This window comes from Rhizophagus irregularis, chromosome 5, assembly GCF_026210795.1.
Source record: "Rhizophagus irregularis chromosome 5, complete sequence".
NCBI lineage: Eukaryota > Fungi > Glomeromycota > Glomeromycetes > Glomerales > Glomeraceae > Rhizophagus > Rhizophagus irregularis.
In genome coordinates this window covers 3384493-3397997 of record NC_089433.1, presented here as the reverse complement: position 1 = coordinate 3397997, position 13505 = coordinate 3384493, and the positions used below count along the sequence as shown (strand labels likewise).

General features: G+C 29.4%; 3 protein-coding genes across 3 annotated transcripts; all 3 read right to left on the bottom strand.

The window, feature by feature from the left end:
- Positions 1 to 9811: 9811 nt before the first annotated feature.
- OCT59_025261 (uncharacterized protein) lies at positions 9812 to 10330 on the bottom strand (the record flags this gene model as incomplete). The annotated part of the gene is made up of 1 exon (XM_066137272.1): positions 9812 to 10330. The coding sequence occupies one exon, from the start codon at positions 10328 to 10330 to the stop codon at positions 9812 to 9814; it is 519 nt and encodes a 172-aa protein (XP_065991972.1).
- Positions 10331 to 10390: 60 nt separating this feature from the next.
- On the bottom strand, positions 10391 to 13087 carry OCT59_025260 (uncharacterized protein; the record flags this gene model as incomplete). The annotated part of the gene is made up of 1 exon (XM_025328934.2): positions 10391 to 13087. One exon carries the CDS (start codon positions 13085 to 13087, stop codon positions 10391 to 10393), a length of 2697 nt encoding a protein of 898 aa, XP_025164596.2.
- A 43-nt stretch (positions 13088 to 13130) lies between these two features.
- Positions 13131 to 13442, bottom strand: OCT59_025259 (uncharacterized protein; the record flags this gene model as incomplete). The annotated part of the gene is made up of 1 exon (XM_066137261.1): positions 13131 to 13442. The coding sequence occupies one exon, from the start codon at positions 13440 to 13442 to the stop codon at positions 13131 to 13133; it is 312 nt and encodes a 103-aa protein (XP_065991971.1).
- Between the last annotated feature and the right edge of the window lie 63 nt (positions 13443 to 13505).

Here is a 13505-nt window from a genome sequence, read left to right as displayed (position 1 = left end):
GACAAATTGTTACACTGTGCCTGACATTTTACCTGTTTTAAGTTTGATGTTCATCTGTCCATGCTTGATATTTTATTTGTTCATGCATGCTTGATATTCATCTGTCATATACTTGATATTTTCATCTATCCATCATGCTTGATGCTTATCTATCACATGCTTGATATTTTAGCTGTTTGTGCTTGATGTTTTATCTGTTCATGCCTGATGTTTTTACAAACGGACCAAATATCAAGCATAACACATAAATATCAAGAACGAACAGTTAAAATATCAATCATATTGCAACGACAGCTTCTGCCACTCTGTCACCACAAGAATTTCGTCTCTCTCATAAAGTCATAAAATTTATAATTTAATAAAAGGTTTATTCTTTATTATGTAAAAATATGTCATTATAACACAGTTATTTATTAAATGTAAAATAATATAATCATAAAATTTCGTCAGAACATTATAAAATAATTATAATAATTAAAATGATAGTTTTTATTTAAAAGAATTAAAAGAATTTAAAAGGAACTAAAAGAAACGGAAAGGAACTTCCAAAGAAAAGGAACTGCTAATACTAAGTCAAAAAGTTGGGGTTTATATAATAATTTACATGTTGATCCTTCGATCAACGTAAATAATAATAAATTAATTGTAACTTATTACATCATTATTACTATTAGGATGATCTTCATTTCCGATCCAAATTACTTCGGACTATTAATATATGTTACACAAAATATAGACGATCCCTATAATTCCGAAATACTCTATTATTTAAATCAAAGTTAATTCTGGAATTATGGCACTACAAACTTTCCTCCCCCTTAAAATTTGTGTCCTCATAAATTTCCAAATTAAAATCTGTATTACAGGATCAAAATAAAACGCGTCCTATTAATTAATTATTCCTTCTACTAATTTTAGTAAATCGCGACATTTATTTCATACTAACTCCAATCCGTTATTCTACCCCTTAATTTTCCGTGTATTACTAAAAATAAATCTCTAATTTTAACAAATCGCGACATCAATGTTTCACCAAATTAATTTGTTTTTAACTCCTTAAATTAATTAACGTATAGTTCTTTGTTCTAAAAATAAATTTCTTTTTCTATAAATTTCCACGTGGGGTTTTCATCAAATCTTTTCGTGATAAGTTTGTTTTGTTTAATTTTAACGCATTCTTCAAGTCGCGTCTTTTTCTCTATATAAGACCTCACTTTTTCCTTTTCTTTTCTTTCCTCATTCATTCATTGTTATAAAACATTTTCCTTTACCCTTTAAAATATATATAATCTTTCGTCATGACTTCTCGCCGCTCAGTTTCTTCAAATAAGAAATCTCAACTTCGTTATAAAGCTCTCAAGGCTTCTCGCAAAACTGAAATAGCTCGACTTAAGGGTGGGTATCATACGCAAGGTCCTTAGGATGTCTCTTGAATGGGGTTTAACTGTAGACGGGGTTTTTAAACTTAAGTTCCGGTTCTTGAATGGTTGATCTTTTGACCTGTAGACGGGGTTTCTATACTTCTAGGGCTAGTCTTGAATGCACTCTCCTGTAGAACTCCTTTGTACTATCGACTTTATTCACTTAGTTTTTTAACTAATAATGGTATGAATTTCTTCTTCTCTTTTTTCTTTCCTTCTAACAGAACAAACAGAATCTCTCCAACGCAAATTGGATAAAATGAAGGAGCGAAACGAATCTCTCTTTGAAAAGAATGTTCATTATTTGACTTCCGGTTGGAAGTTACAAGATCAAATTGAGGAAATGGAGGAAAAGGTTAATGCTCTTGAACAAGAGCAAGATAATTTCAAAGATACCATTTCAGAGCTTCGTTCTTTTAATCGAAATCTTGGTCGGCTGCTTCTCAGTCTCAAAGGTATATTATCTTATTTTTAATATTTAAGATTAAATTCCTAAAAATTATCATTTAATAATAAATTTTTTTTTTTTTTTTTTTTTTTTTTTCAGAAGAAAACCTCGCTTTAAAGAAACTATTATAATTCTCTTCTTTTTCTTCTTGGGATTTTTAAAATTTCAATAAAATTTTATATTTTACTTTAACAATTGTGCTTTTACTTTTTATTTTGTAAATTAATTAAGATATTTATCTAAGTTCTCTCGTGAAATATCTCTTCAATAATTCTCCATTCGTAGGGTTTCTCAATATTTTTCCATCTAACTCTTTTAATTTATAAGATCCATTTAATAATATTTCATGTATTAAGTATAGTCCTGACCATTTATCGTCTAATTTATTTGATTTAGAATTTTGCTGTGCTGCGTTATATCTTAATACTTCGTCTCCTATTTTAAATTCTTCTTTCCTTTTACTTCTGCTATCATGATATTCTTTCTGTTTTACCTGAGATCTTAAAATTTCTTCTTTTGCTATATTTCTTTGAAAAGGTAGTCCTTCTATAATCTCATTTAGTCTCTCTGTGGTTTGGGTTTCTTCTTCAATGAAATTAGCTTTTCGTCCATATACTAAATAAAATGGTTTGGTTTTTGTAGAAGAGTGGGTTTTATTTCTATATGCAAATAATACTGATGGTATTTTATCGTCCCATTGTTTATCTTCTTGCAATTTAGCTAATGATTCGCATAACGTCTTATTAAATCTTTCTACTAATCCATTAGTTTGGGGATGATAACTTGTTGATAAATTATGTTTTATTTCAAACTTTTTAGTTAATAATTCTACCATCTTATTGTCAAAATGTTTGCCTCTATCACTAATTATTTTTCGTGGACAACCATGTCTACATATAATATCCTCATAAAGAAATTTAACTACTTCTTCAGCTGTATCTCTTTTAGTCGCTCTTGCTTCTGGCCATTTAGTAAAGTAATCCATTGCTACAATTATATATCGATTTCTCTTTTTAGTAGCAGGTAATGGTCCTACAAAATCAATTCCTATCTGATAAAATGGGGTTTTAACGCTAATTGGGCTTAATTCATTCTTCCCTTGGGGTTTATTTCTTCTTTGACATCTATCGCATGATTTAACATAATTTTCTATATCTTTCATCATTTTATTCCACCAATATTTTCCTCGTATTTTATCTTGTATTGCTTTTATTCCAAAATGTGCTGATAATTCATGATCGTGCATCATATATAATAGTCCTTCAACTTCATGTTTTTGTATTACTTTAAGTAATTTATCTTCTTTTATTCTATAGAGTTGGGCTTCTTTTAATTCAAATTTGGGGTTTTCATGAATATTTTTAACAATTTTATTATATTCGTCAGTTTCCATTTTTTATTATTTTTAAAATTTCATTATAGACAATTTTCCAACTTTTGTTATCGTTCTGGATTTTTACTGCTTTATATTTCTTTTTGTTGTCATATATTGTTTGATTTTGTTTGAACATCTTAACCATTTCCATATATTCGTTTTCTTTGAGTGTATTATATGATGCTTTATATCCTCCATTACTCTTTTTAGTTTCTCTTCCTATGTAATTTTTCCAACATGCGTTATTTTCTAAAAATATAACTGCTGCATTATCAATTATATTTTTGTATTTGAAAATTTCTTGTTCCATTTTAAAATTTCCAAAAGGTCTTATTATTCCTCTATCAAAACTACTTGTCTTTTGATAAAAATATTCGCAGTATGGGGATTTATCTACTATAATTATATCTTCATCAGTATACACAGGCAATCTCGATAAATCGGATCCTCGATAAACCGGATTTGGCACTATTTCGGATTTTTCTTCTGGAACCAAATCATCTATATTAAAACAGTCTTGATATATCGGACTTTATTAGTAAAATCTCGATATTTCGTAAATCGGATTTTATTCTAGATCAACTATAGTTAAAAAATCTTGATATGTCGTATTAATTTTTTTGGAGTCCGAAATAATTATGTCAATCATTTATTAATTAGGCAAACAATTTTTCTCACTGTTTTTTTTTTCAAAATATACTTTAGCATGAGAGAAAACAAAGATACGAATAATAAAAAGAAGAAATCTTTAACATTAGCTCAAAAGAAAGAACTCTGCAAAAAACAAAGAGATCAAAAACTTAGTGGTGTTCAATTAGCAGCACAATATGGAATTTCCACTAGCACAGTTTCTGATATTTTAAAAAGATCAGAACATTGGCTTTCCATTGATACCACTTTACCAAATGCAAATAATTTTCGTGAAAAATCTAGTGTTTATCCACAACTAGAAGAAGTAATAAGCATTTGGGTTGATCAACAAATTTCAAGAAATTTAACTATAAATGGGCCTATTATCCAACAAAAAGCAGTAGAGTGTGCTAACTTACTTGATATCACCAACTTTTCAGCATCTGCAGGATGGTTAAGCAACTTTAAACAGAGAAATAATTTGCATACATATAAAAAAAAAGGAGAAGCTGGCAGTGCTCCTATTGATGAACTTCCACAAATGAGAGCTGAATTACGAGAAATTCTTCAAGCATATGAACTAAAAGATATCTGGAACTGTGATGAAACTGCTCTTTTTTGGCGTTTAGAACCATCCAAAACAATAGCACATGATCCTGTACTTGGTAAAAAACGTCCTAAAGAACGTGTTAGTATTTTGGCAACTTGTAATGCTTCTGGTGATGAAAGATTGCCTTTAGTTTTTATTCATAAATATGAAACACCACGTGCATTAAAGGGAATTGAAAAAAGATCTCTCCCTGTTTGGTATTATTGGAACTCTAAAGCTTGGATGCAAAGAAGTATTTTCAAACATTATCTTGAAAGATTAAATTCCAAAATGCTTAGAGAAAATCGGCATATTATTTTACTAATAGATAATGCTAGATGTCATGAATCTGAGAACATCAATAGTCTTTCAAATGTTAAGGTTCATTTTTTACCACCAAATACAACATCATTTCTTCAACCATTAGATCAAGGCATTATTTATAGTTTAAAAGCACAATATCGCAAATTGCTATGTCAAAATCGTATTCAAGCTTATGTTTTTTATGAAGAGGGAGACCCCATTCCACCCCCAATTGATATTTTTGATTCAATCAATTTAATTGCTGATGCCTGGAAAAAAGTATCTAAAAAAACAATTCTTAACAGTTGGGCTAAAGCTGGAATCCTTCCCAATAATAATATGGAAGATTCTGAATGTTCAGACAATTCCGATTATGAAGAAGATAATATTGGACATGAATTACAATCATTAATTGATGAGTTAGGATTCGTAGATCCTTTAGCTGTGAATGACTATATTAATATTGATAATAGAGCATCTGCTGAAGAGGAATTATCATTACAAGAAATTGTTGACGTTGTAAAGGGAACAAATGAAAGGGAAATTGAAGAGGAAGAGGAGCAAGATGAAATCTCTACAATAGTTGCGTTAAATAGCATTGAAAATGTAATTAAATATATTCAACAAAAAGATTTAGAAATTGGTAATTTAGAAATGAAAAATTTAATTAAATTGAAAAAAAGGATCTTTTTTGATAATATAAATGAAAAAAGGCAAAGTAAACTAAATGAATATTTTGATTTTAATGTATGACAGATAGTTCTTTTATAATAATAAAATTATATTCATTTTTGAATAAAATTTTGAAAATTTTGAACGAAAAATCACGTGATTTCTTGGTATTTCGGATTTTTCATATATTTTTATATAAATCCGGTTTGGCGAGATTTTTTCGATATATCGGATGTCTTGATATATCGGATATTTTTACTGGAACCAACTGATCCGATTTATCGAGATTGCCTGTGTATGTTACTAATCTCTTGTTAATTTGTTCAACTACTTCTTTTCGAAACATCCATTCATATTTGATGGTTGGGGTCTCAAATAATTTATTATCACCTCTCCTTCTTTTGAAAGTGTTAAAAATGATTTTAAGATTCTGGGCTTCAATTTTTCTAATTATATTTTCTACTATAGTAGTTTTTCCTACGCCATCTACTCCATCAATTATTATTAAAATGGGTTGGGTTTTTCTATTATTTCGTTTTAATAAAATTTCTTTGGTCCTTTCTCCTAACTTGAGTAACATCGCTTCATTATCTGTAAAATATTTGAACTCAAAATTTGGGTTTTTAGTATACGAAATAAAATGCTATTCATCTTTTATTTTTACATATTTTTGTTTCATTTTGAAAATTTGAGTTTGGGTTTATAAAAATTGGGCTTTATTTATAAAAATTTCAATTAATATCTTAAGAGTTCCATGTTTTCCATAGAAGGATCTATATCTATGTCTGAACTAATTGTCATATTAAGATCTATTATCTGATTAAATAACACGTTTCCAAAATTTATTTCTTGCTCTAATTCCTCTATCCTCTCTTTCAAATCATTATTTTTGTTGACATATTTTGTTAACAAAATATTACCTTTCTTTTTTAATTCATTTACCCATTTATTCCTTCTGTCATATTTATTTTTGAAATATTTCATCCACTCTTGAGCGTTCATCACCATATTTGCATTTTCATTGCACATTCTCGCTGTTTCGTTAAGTTGATATTGGGTTTCCTCTAATTGATTCCTTAATCCTTCATTCATTTGGTCCTTTATTGCAATTTCATTTTCTAGTTTCACAATATGGTTTTGAAGTTCAATTATTCTGTTATCGGTGGGATTTACTTCTTGAATTATATTCATTATAGGAATGGGGTTTTCTAATAATTCTTCTTCTGGCCATATGAATTCTCCATTCAATTCCCATGGTTGTCTGATCTCTTCGGTCCATTCAATAGTATCATTAATGGTTCTAATAGGTATCACTTGAGTTAATTCTTTATTCTCTATATGTTCAGATATCATATTTGTTATCTCTGGTGGTACTATAACATCTAAAGCTTCTTCAATCCTTTCTTTTGGATATTCAGAAAATATCCTTTCTTTGAATTCTTTCTTAAGGTATTTTTGAATTTTTCCTGACATTTTATTGATTTTATCCTGTTCTTCGCTCATATCATCTTCATCTTCTGGATCATATCCAAGTTTATCTATCCAAATTTGTAATTTCTCTTAAATTAATTGGGATTGGGGTTTTCCTGATTTATCCTTGTTAACCATATTCATAATAGTTAACACTCCATTACATTCCTCTCCACATACTATAGCTCCTGATGATCTTGACTCAAAGTTATCAGTTTGTAGTCGGCAAACTGTACAAGTCTTTATACAGGAGGTACTTCCTGTTCGTTCCAATCATTCTCTTTTCTCATCACATTTGTCACAAATACCTAAATTATTGATACAATTAATGGGGCTTTCCTTTCTGTTACAATTCGTACATTTGATTTCAGTATATTTTTGTTTCTCTTTTCCTTTATTTTGGATCCTTGGTGGGTTTAACTCCATATCTTGCATTGGATCTTCAGGTTCTGGTATATTAAATTTGGGCTTTTTGTTACCTTCGTCAGTATCTGGTGTAGGTGGTCTTTTGTTATTAACGCTATTCTCATGACATTCATTGCATCTTAATTTTCCTATTTTATAATTACTGTATGCCTCATAGAATATTACAGGTTTCTGGCAGGTGCAACAATGATTGCCTCCTTTAAATTGGGTTTCTGATCTTCGTCTTTTACATCTCCTTCCATCACATTTGCATAGGCACAACCTATTCCAATAGTATAACTTATCATTGCATACCTCCTTACTATGTCCCCAAGATCCACATCTTTCACATTTAGCTTTATTACAATTATGTGGTGGATGATAGGTTACTGTTGAATGTTTAAAGCATTCCATGGGCTCTTTATGCTTTAGCATATTGCTTATCACAACTTTTAGTTCTCCATACTCTCTATCCAGGCTATAATGGTTGTTTTGACATCTTCCTGTACACCTTTTACATCTTTGACCTAAGTCGGTCTTAATCCTAAAATTCTGAGGATTGGGCATGTTAAGAACTTCCTTAAGTTGTTCAACTGTTGAGTTCATCTTGAATTTGGGTTTTTAAATTTTTGATTTAGATTTTGAGTTTTTGGTTTCTTGGAAAAAAAATTATTAGTTTATTATTAAAACTATGATTTGTATAATCTCATTTTACCATCTTGAATGGTGTCTTTTTATAATAATTTTATTTCCACAGTTGAATGATCATCATCAATTTTACTGGTGCATCTTTAGATGATCTTGGCGTATCTTTTAAATTATTGTTTACATCTTTAAATAAACAAATCCTCCTCATGATAATTTGTTTATATTATCAGAATAATATTAAGATTTGGGTTTTGATTGTTTCTGATTTTCCATCTAAAAATTCTAAAATCTTTTACGCCAAGGAGTGTTTCATCACTAATTTTATTTCCTTAAATGTTCAACAAGATTTGGGCTTTTAATTTGTGCATTACACTAAATTAATTAATCTTAATTATTGTTTATATTTTAATCTTGAAAGTGCGTCAGCATTCCCATTTTTCTTTCCTGGTCTATGTTCTACAAAGAAATCATATTGTTGTAATTTCATTATCCATCTTGCACGCCTTCCTTTTGGAATCTTTTCATTTACTAAGCTTTTAAGGGCTGCATGATCTGTGATTATCTTAAATCTTTTATTTATCAAAAATTTATGGAAATATTCAACTCCATATACTATTGCCAAGCATTCTAAATCTGTTATAGGATAATTTCTTTCGGTTTTATTGGTGCTTCTGCTGGCATATGCTATCACAACTTCCTTATCTTTATCATTTTTCTGAGCCAATATAGCGCCTAATCCATCTGCTGATGCATCTGTTATCAAAATAAATTCTTTTTCAAAATTTGGGTGTGACAAAATTGGGCTTTCAGTTAGACATTGTTTTAACCATTCGAAGGTATCTTGTTGTTCATCCATCCATTCATATGGAACATCTTTTTCTAATAATTTATATAGTAGTTTAGCTCTCTTGGAGAAATCTTTAATAAATCTCCTATAATATGAACATAATCCTAAGAATGATCATAATTCTGTTAAAGTTTGGGATTCTTTTATTTTACTAATTGTTTCTACTTTCTTAGAATTGGGTTTTATACCATCTTTACCAATTTCATGACCTAAAAATTCAATTTGTTGTTCACAGAATCTACTCTTCTTTAACTTTACGACCAAATTATGTTCTCTTAATTTCTGTAATACTTTAGTCACATGTATAATATGATCTTCAAAATTTTTAGAGTGTATCATTATGTCATCAATGTAAACTTCAACAAAATCTCCAATAAAATCGTATAAAACATTATTCATTAACCTTTGGAAGGTAGCTGGGGCATTTTTAAGTCCAAATGGCATAACATTAAATTCAAATAATCCTAATGAACACACAAAAGCTGTTTTTTCTTTATCTTCTTCGTCCATTTCTACTTGATGGAATCCTGCTGCTAAATCCATACTTGTAAACCATTTTGATGTTTCGTATCGTTCTAGTAATTCATCAATTCTTGGTAAAGGATATGCATCTGTTTTAGTAACTTTGTTAAGCGCTCTATAATCAATACAAAATCTATAGGTACCACTTTTCTTATTAGCTAATGTTACTGGGGACGCCCAAGGACTATATGACGGTCTAATCCTTCCTACTCTCAACATTTTCTCTATTTCTTTCTTTATGAATTTCTTTTTTTCCAAAGTTTCTCTATAACCTTTTTGTAAAATTGGGGTTTGCCTTCATTTATTATTATACGATGTTTAACATTTGGTACTAAATTGGGTTTTTCCTTATCATATTCCATAATATCCATATATTCTATTACTAGTTCTTTTGTTATTTTCTCTTGGTTTTTATTTAAATTTCGTAATTTTAACTTTTCTAGCATCTTTTCTGTCTCTCCCTTTTCTGGGCCAAGACTCATTATTTTACTTCTTCTTCATCTTCGCTGATATACTCTTCTTCTAAATCTTCAACTCTAAAAGTTTCAATTTCTTCATTATCTTCGTATGTGGGGTCTTCTTCATCATCAGTGTATTCATCCTGAATTGGGGTTTCAAATTTAACTCTATTACTTTTGATATATTCAATTGGTATGTATATTTCATGTCCTTGATCATTTAATGTTAAGGTGTGGGTTTTAAAGTCTATATTAGCTTTCCAATCACTCATAAAATCATTGCCAATTATTAACATTCTATCTTGTGAATTAATTACTTCAACTTCAATTTCTGTTATTATTTCATCAATTTCAATTTCTAAGGTTGATTTACCTAATGATGCTGTTTTAGATCCATTTGCCATTATACATCTTACATTACTTGATCTTTCAATTTCATTTCCTGTCTCTATTAATAATCCTTTTGATATAGCACATGTGGCTGCTCCAGTATCTACTATGGCTTTAATTTCAATTCCATTTATAAAAATTGGGGTTTTCATAGCTATTGTTACTTCTTTATTTTCATCATAATATCTTAATTCTTTTTCGTCCGAGTGTAGTCATTGTTGATTTGGCATTCTAGGTATTCTTTGTCTTTGAAATGCTTTCTTGACTTCCATACCATATTTAGGTGCTGCTGCTACTAATTGTGTGAAATTAATGTTGGGTTTCATATTTTCTAAATCGCTTACTATATCATAATCTTGTGCATCAGTTTCGAATCTACTAGGTTTAATTTGAAATTTTCCTTCTCCTTTCCTAACATATGGTCTTCTAACTCTCTCAGTCATCTCTATATCATTGTTTACTGGTTTTCTTTTAATAATTGGATCTCTATCAGGTAATGTTTTATTACCTACCAATGGGTTGTTTCTTACTTGACTCCTAGTTGTCCTTTCTGCTGGATAATATTCGTTATCTTGATAATATAACTCATTTTGGGATTCTTCGTCAAGATAAAAATATTGTTGATAATCGTAATCAAAGTAATAGTATAATCCTGTTTCATCATCATAATGATAATCTTGATTATCATCTTCCATATCAATCACATTATATTGTTGAGTATTTTCTCTACAAAATCTGGCAGTATGTCCTAATTTACCACACTTATAGCAGTTAACTCTGCTCCAATCCATTGGTGGTCTTTGTTGAAATTGGGGCCTATTCACTTGACGTCTTGGTGGTCTAAATTGGGGTTTTTGAGTGTTATTATTATTATTTATCTCATTTTTAATACTTAATATTTCTTTTTCTAATTTAGCAATCTTTAATTCTTCCAACTGTTTGGCTAAATTATCTACTTCACTTGTAATATTATTATCAACTATAACGTTTGGGGTTTTACTTGTTGAGCTTTCATTTATATTTAAATTGGGGATTCCCATTCCTTGTAACATCAAATTATTACCTGCTTCTATACTTTTTGCTCTAGTAATTGCATTAACTAAAGTATCAGAATTCCCTTCAAATGTCCTTCCAGCGACTATAGGATTTAACCCTTGTATAAAATAATTTACTCTAAATCTTTCATGTAAATCACCAGCTTCTGGTGCTACTCTTTTTAATAATTTATTAAATCTCGCCGCATATTCTCCCACTTTCTCTCCATCTTTTTGTTTGATAGATTGTAATTCTCTTGTCCATTGTTGTTGTCTAACAGGACTGGCATATTTACTTTTCATCTCATATGCTAAACTAGTATTATCGTTTGCATTATCAAAACCAGCTAGATTTCCTAAAGCAACTATTCCTTCTAACCAGTCTGCTGCTTCTTCTCTTAAACATGGTTTTGCTCTCACTAATTTTGCTGCTTGATCATCAACATATCTGTTTCCTGCATACACATTATTAAAATCTCTGATCCAATCATTAGCGTCTTGATCCCCTCCATAAAAGAGTGGTAATTCTGCTATTTTTGCAGCTCTATTAAGTGGATTTAACATGCCTGTTAAGGTAGCATTTATTGTATTAGGTGGGGCTGTATTCAAGACTGCTCCTGGATCTATTCCAAAGATAGTTCTCATTACTGTTCTAATATCTTCTCTTACTTCATCTCTGGTAGCCATTATTGGTAGTGGACTATTACTTCTAGTTGAGTTTCCTGAGGTTGGGGTATTTGTTCTTGTATTATGTATACTATTATTTTCTGTTGTATTATTACTTGAGTTTTCTGATTCTTCAGAACTTGAGGGATTTGGTGGGGTTTTTATAACATTTTCATCTTCATCAGACGAAAATTCATCATGTGACTCCTCAATTTGGTGTTCACTTATCCATTTATCCAATATTGTTTTTAACACGTCATTACTTTCTCCTTCATTTTCAATATAGGTCTCTATGAATCCTTTTAAGTATATTTGTGCTGGGTTATACCCTAATGTGAATATTATTCTCATCAAGTCTTCCTTCCCTATTTGTATTCCTCTTTCTTGTAATATTTCGATTATTATGTTATATTCATCATTCTCTTCCTTCAAATTTGGGTTTTCTATCACAATTTCTCCTTTAAATCCATTAGTTGTTAGTAATTGGGTTTCTATAGCATTTGTGAGATAATCATTTTTCCATGGTTGGGGATAATAAGTATCTTCTTTGTGGAATTTTATGCTCTTTTGTAACCTTCTAATCTCATTTCTATTTACTCTAATTTTCTCTCCTAAGTATAATATCTCTCTAAATATTTTTAATGTTTCAATTTGATCGAATAAATCATATGCTGTAGTATCTAAAATTATCCAATTCCAAAATTCTGCAAATCTATGATTTAATTCCCCATCACCTATTATGTAACCATGATTTTGTAGTTCACATATCTCTTGTAAAGTTTCGTAAAGTTGGGTTTTATTATCTACAAAGTAAATATTTCCCTCTTCATTATAATTATAACAGTTTTGTTTAATTTCCCATATAATGTAAATTAAACCATCTAACTTATAGTGGGGTTTTCCTTTATAACTAATTGACCATATAAGATTTGTTGCTTCTCTTGTAATCTCATCTTTATTACTTTCTACTATTTCCCCAAAGGAAATTATTGTTTTAGATGTATAACTATCTTCGTAAATTTGGGTTTCTATTCCACATAAAATTTCCCAGAATTTTAAAAATTCTTTTATTATCTCTTCTTGTATTATTGCTATTGGATAACATTTTCTACACGCGAAATCTAAGACTGGGTTTTCTACACGTGAAGTATGTTTTTGTGTATTATGTAATGTCCTATGTTGTAACCAATGATCATATATATCTGACATCTTATATTTTATAAAATTTTCAGAGTTGGGTTTTATGATATATTTATACTTTTAAATTATTTTGATATCTCTTTTTGGTTTTTAACTCTGTTTTTATCTTAATTATCCTTTTAATTATATTCTTTTTTATGTCCATTAGAGTCTCGTAGTCTCCTCTAATTTTCCTTTCATATCTTCTTAAATCTCTTTCTAGTCTTATTTCTTTCTCAAAATCTTCTTCAGTTGGTTTAAGTTTTCTCCTAATTTCAATTATTTTGTCCTTATAGTAAGATATGGGCCTTCGTAATGATTTTTCCTGATATAAACATTCGTGATATGCCTTTACTAAGAATTCTTTTTGTTGTTTGATATCCATAATTTAATTCGTTAATAAATTGGGATTATAATTTAATTTATCAGATTGGGGTTTTTAAGGTAT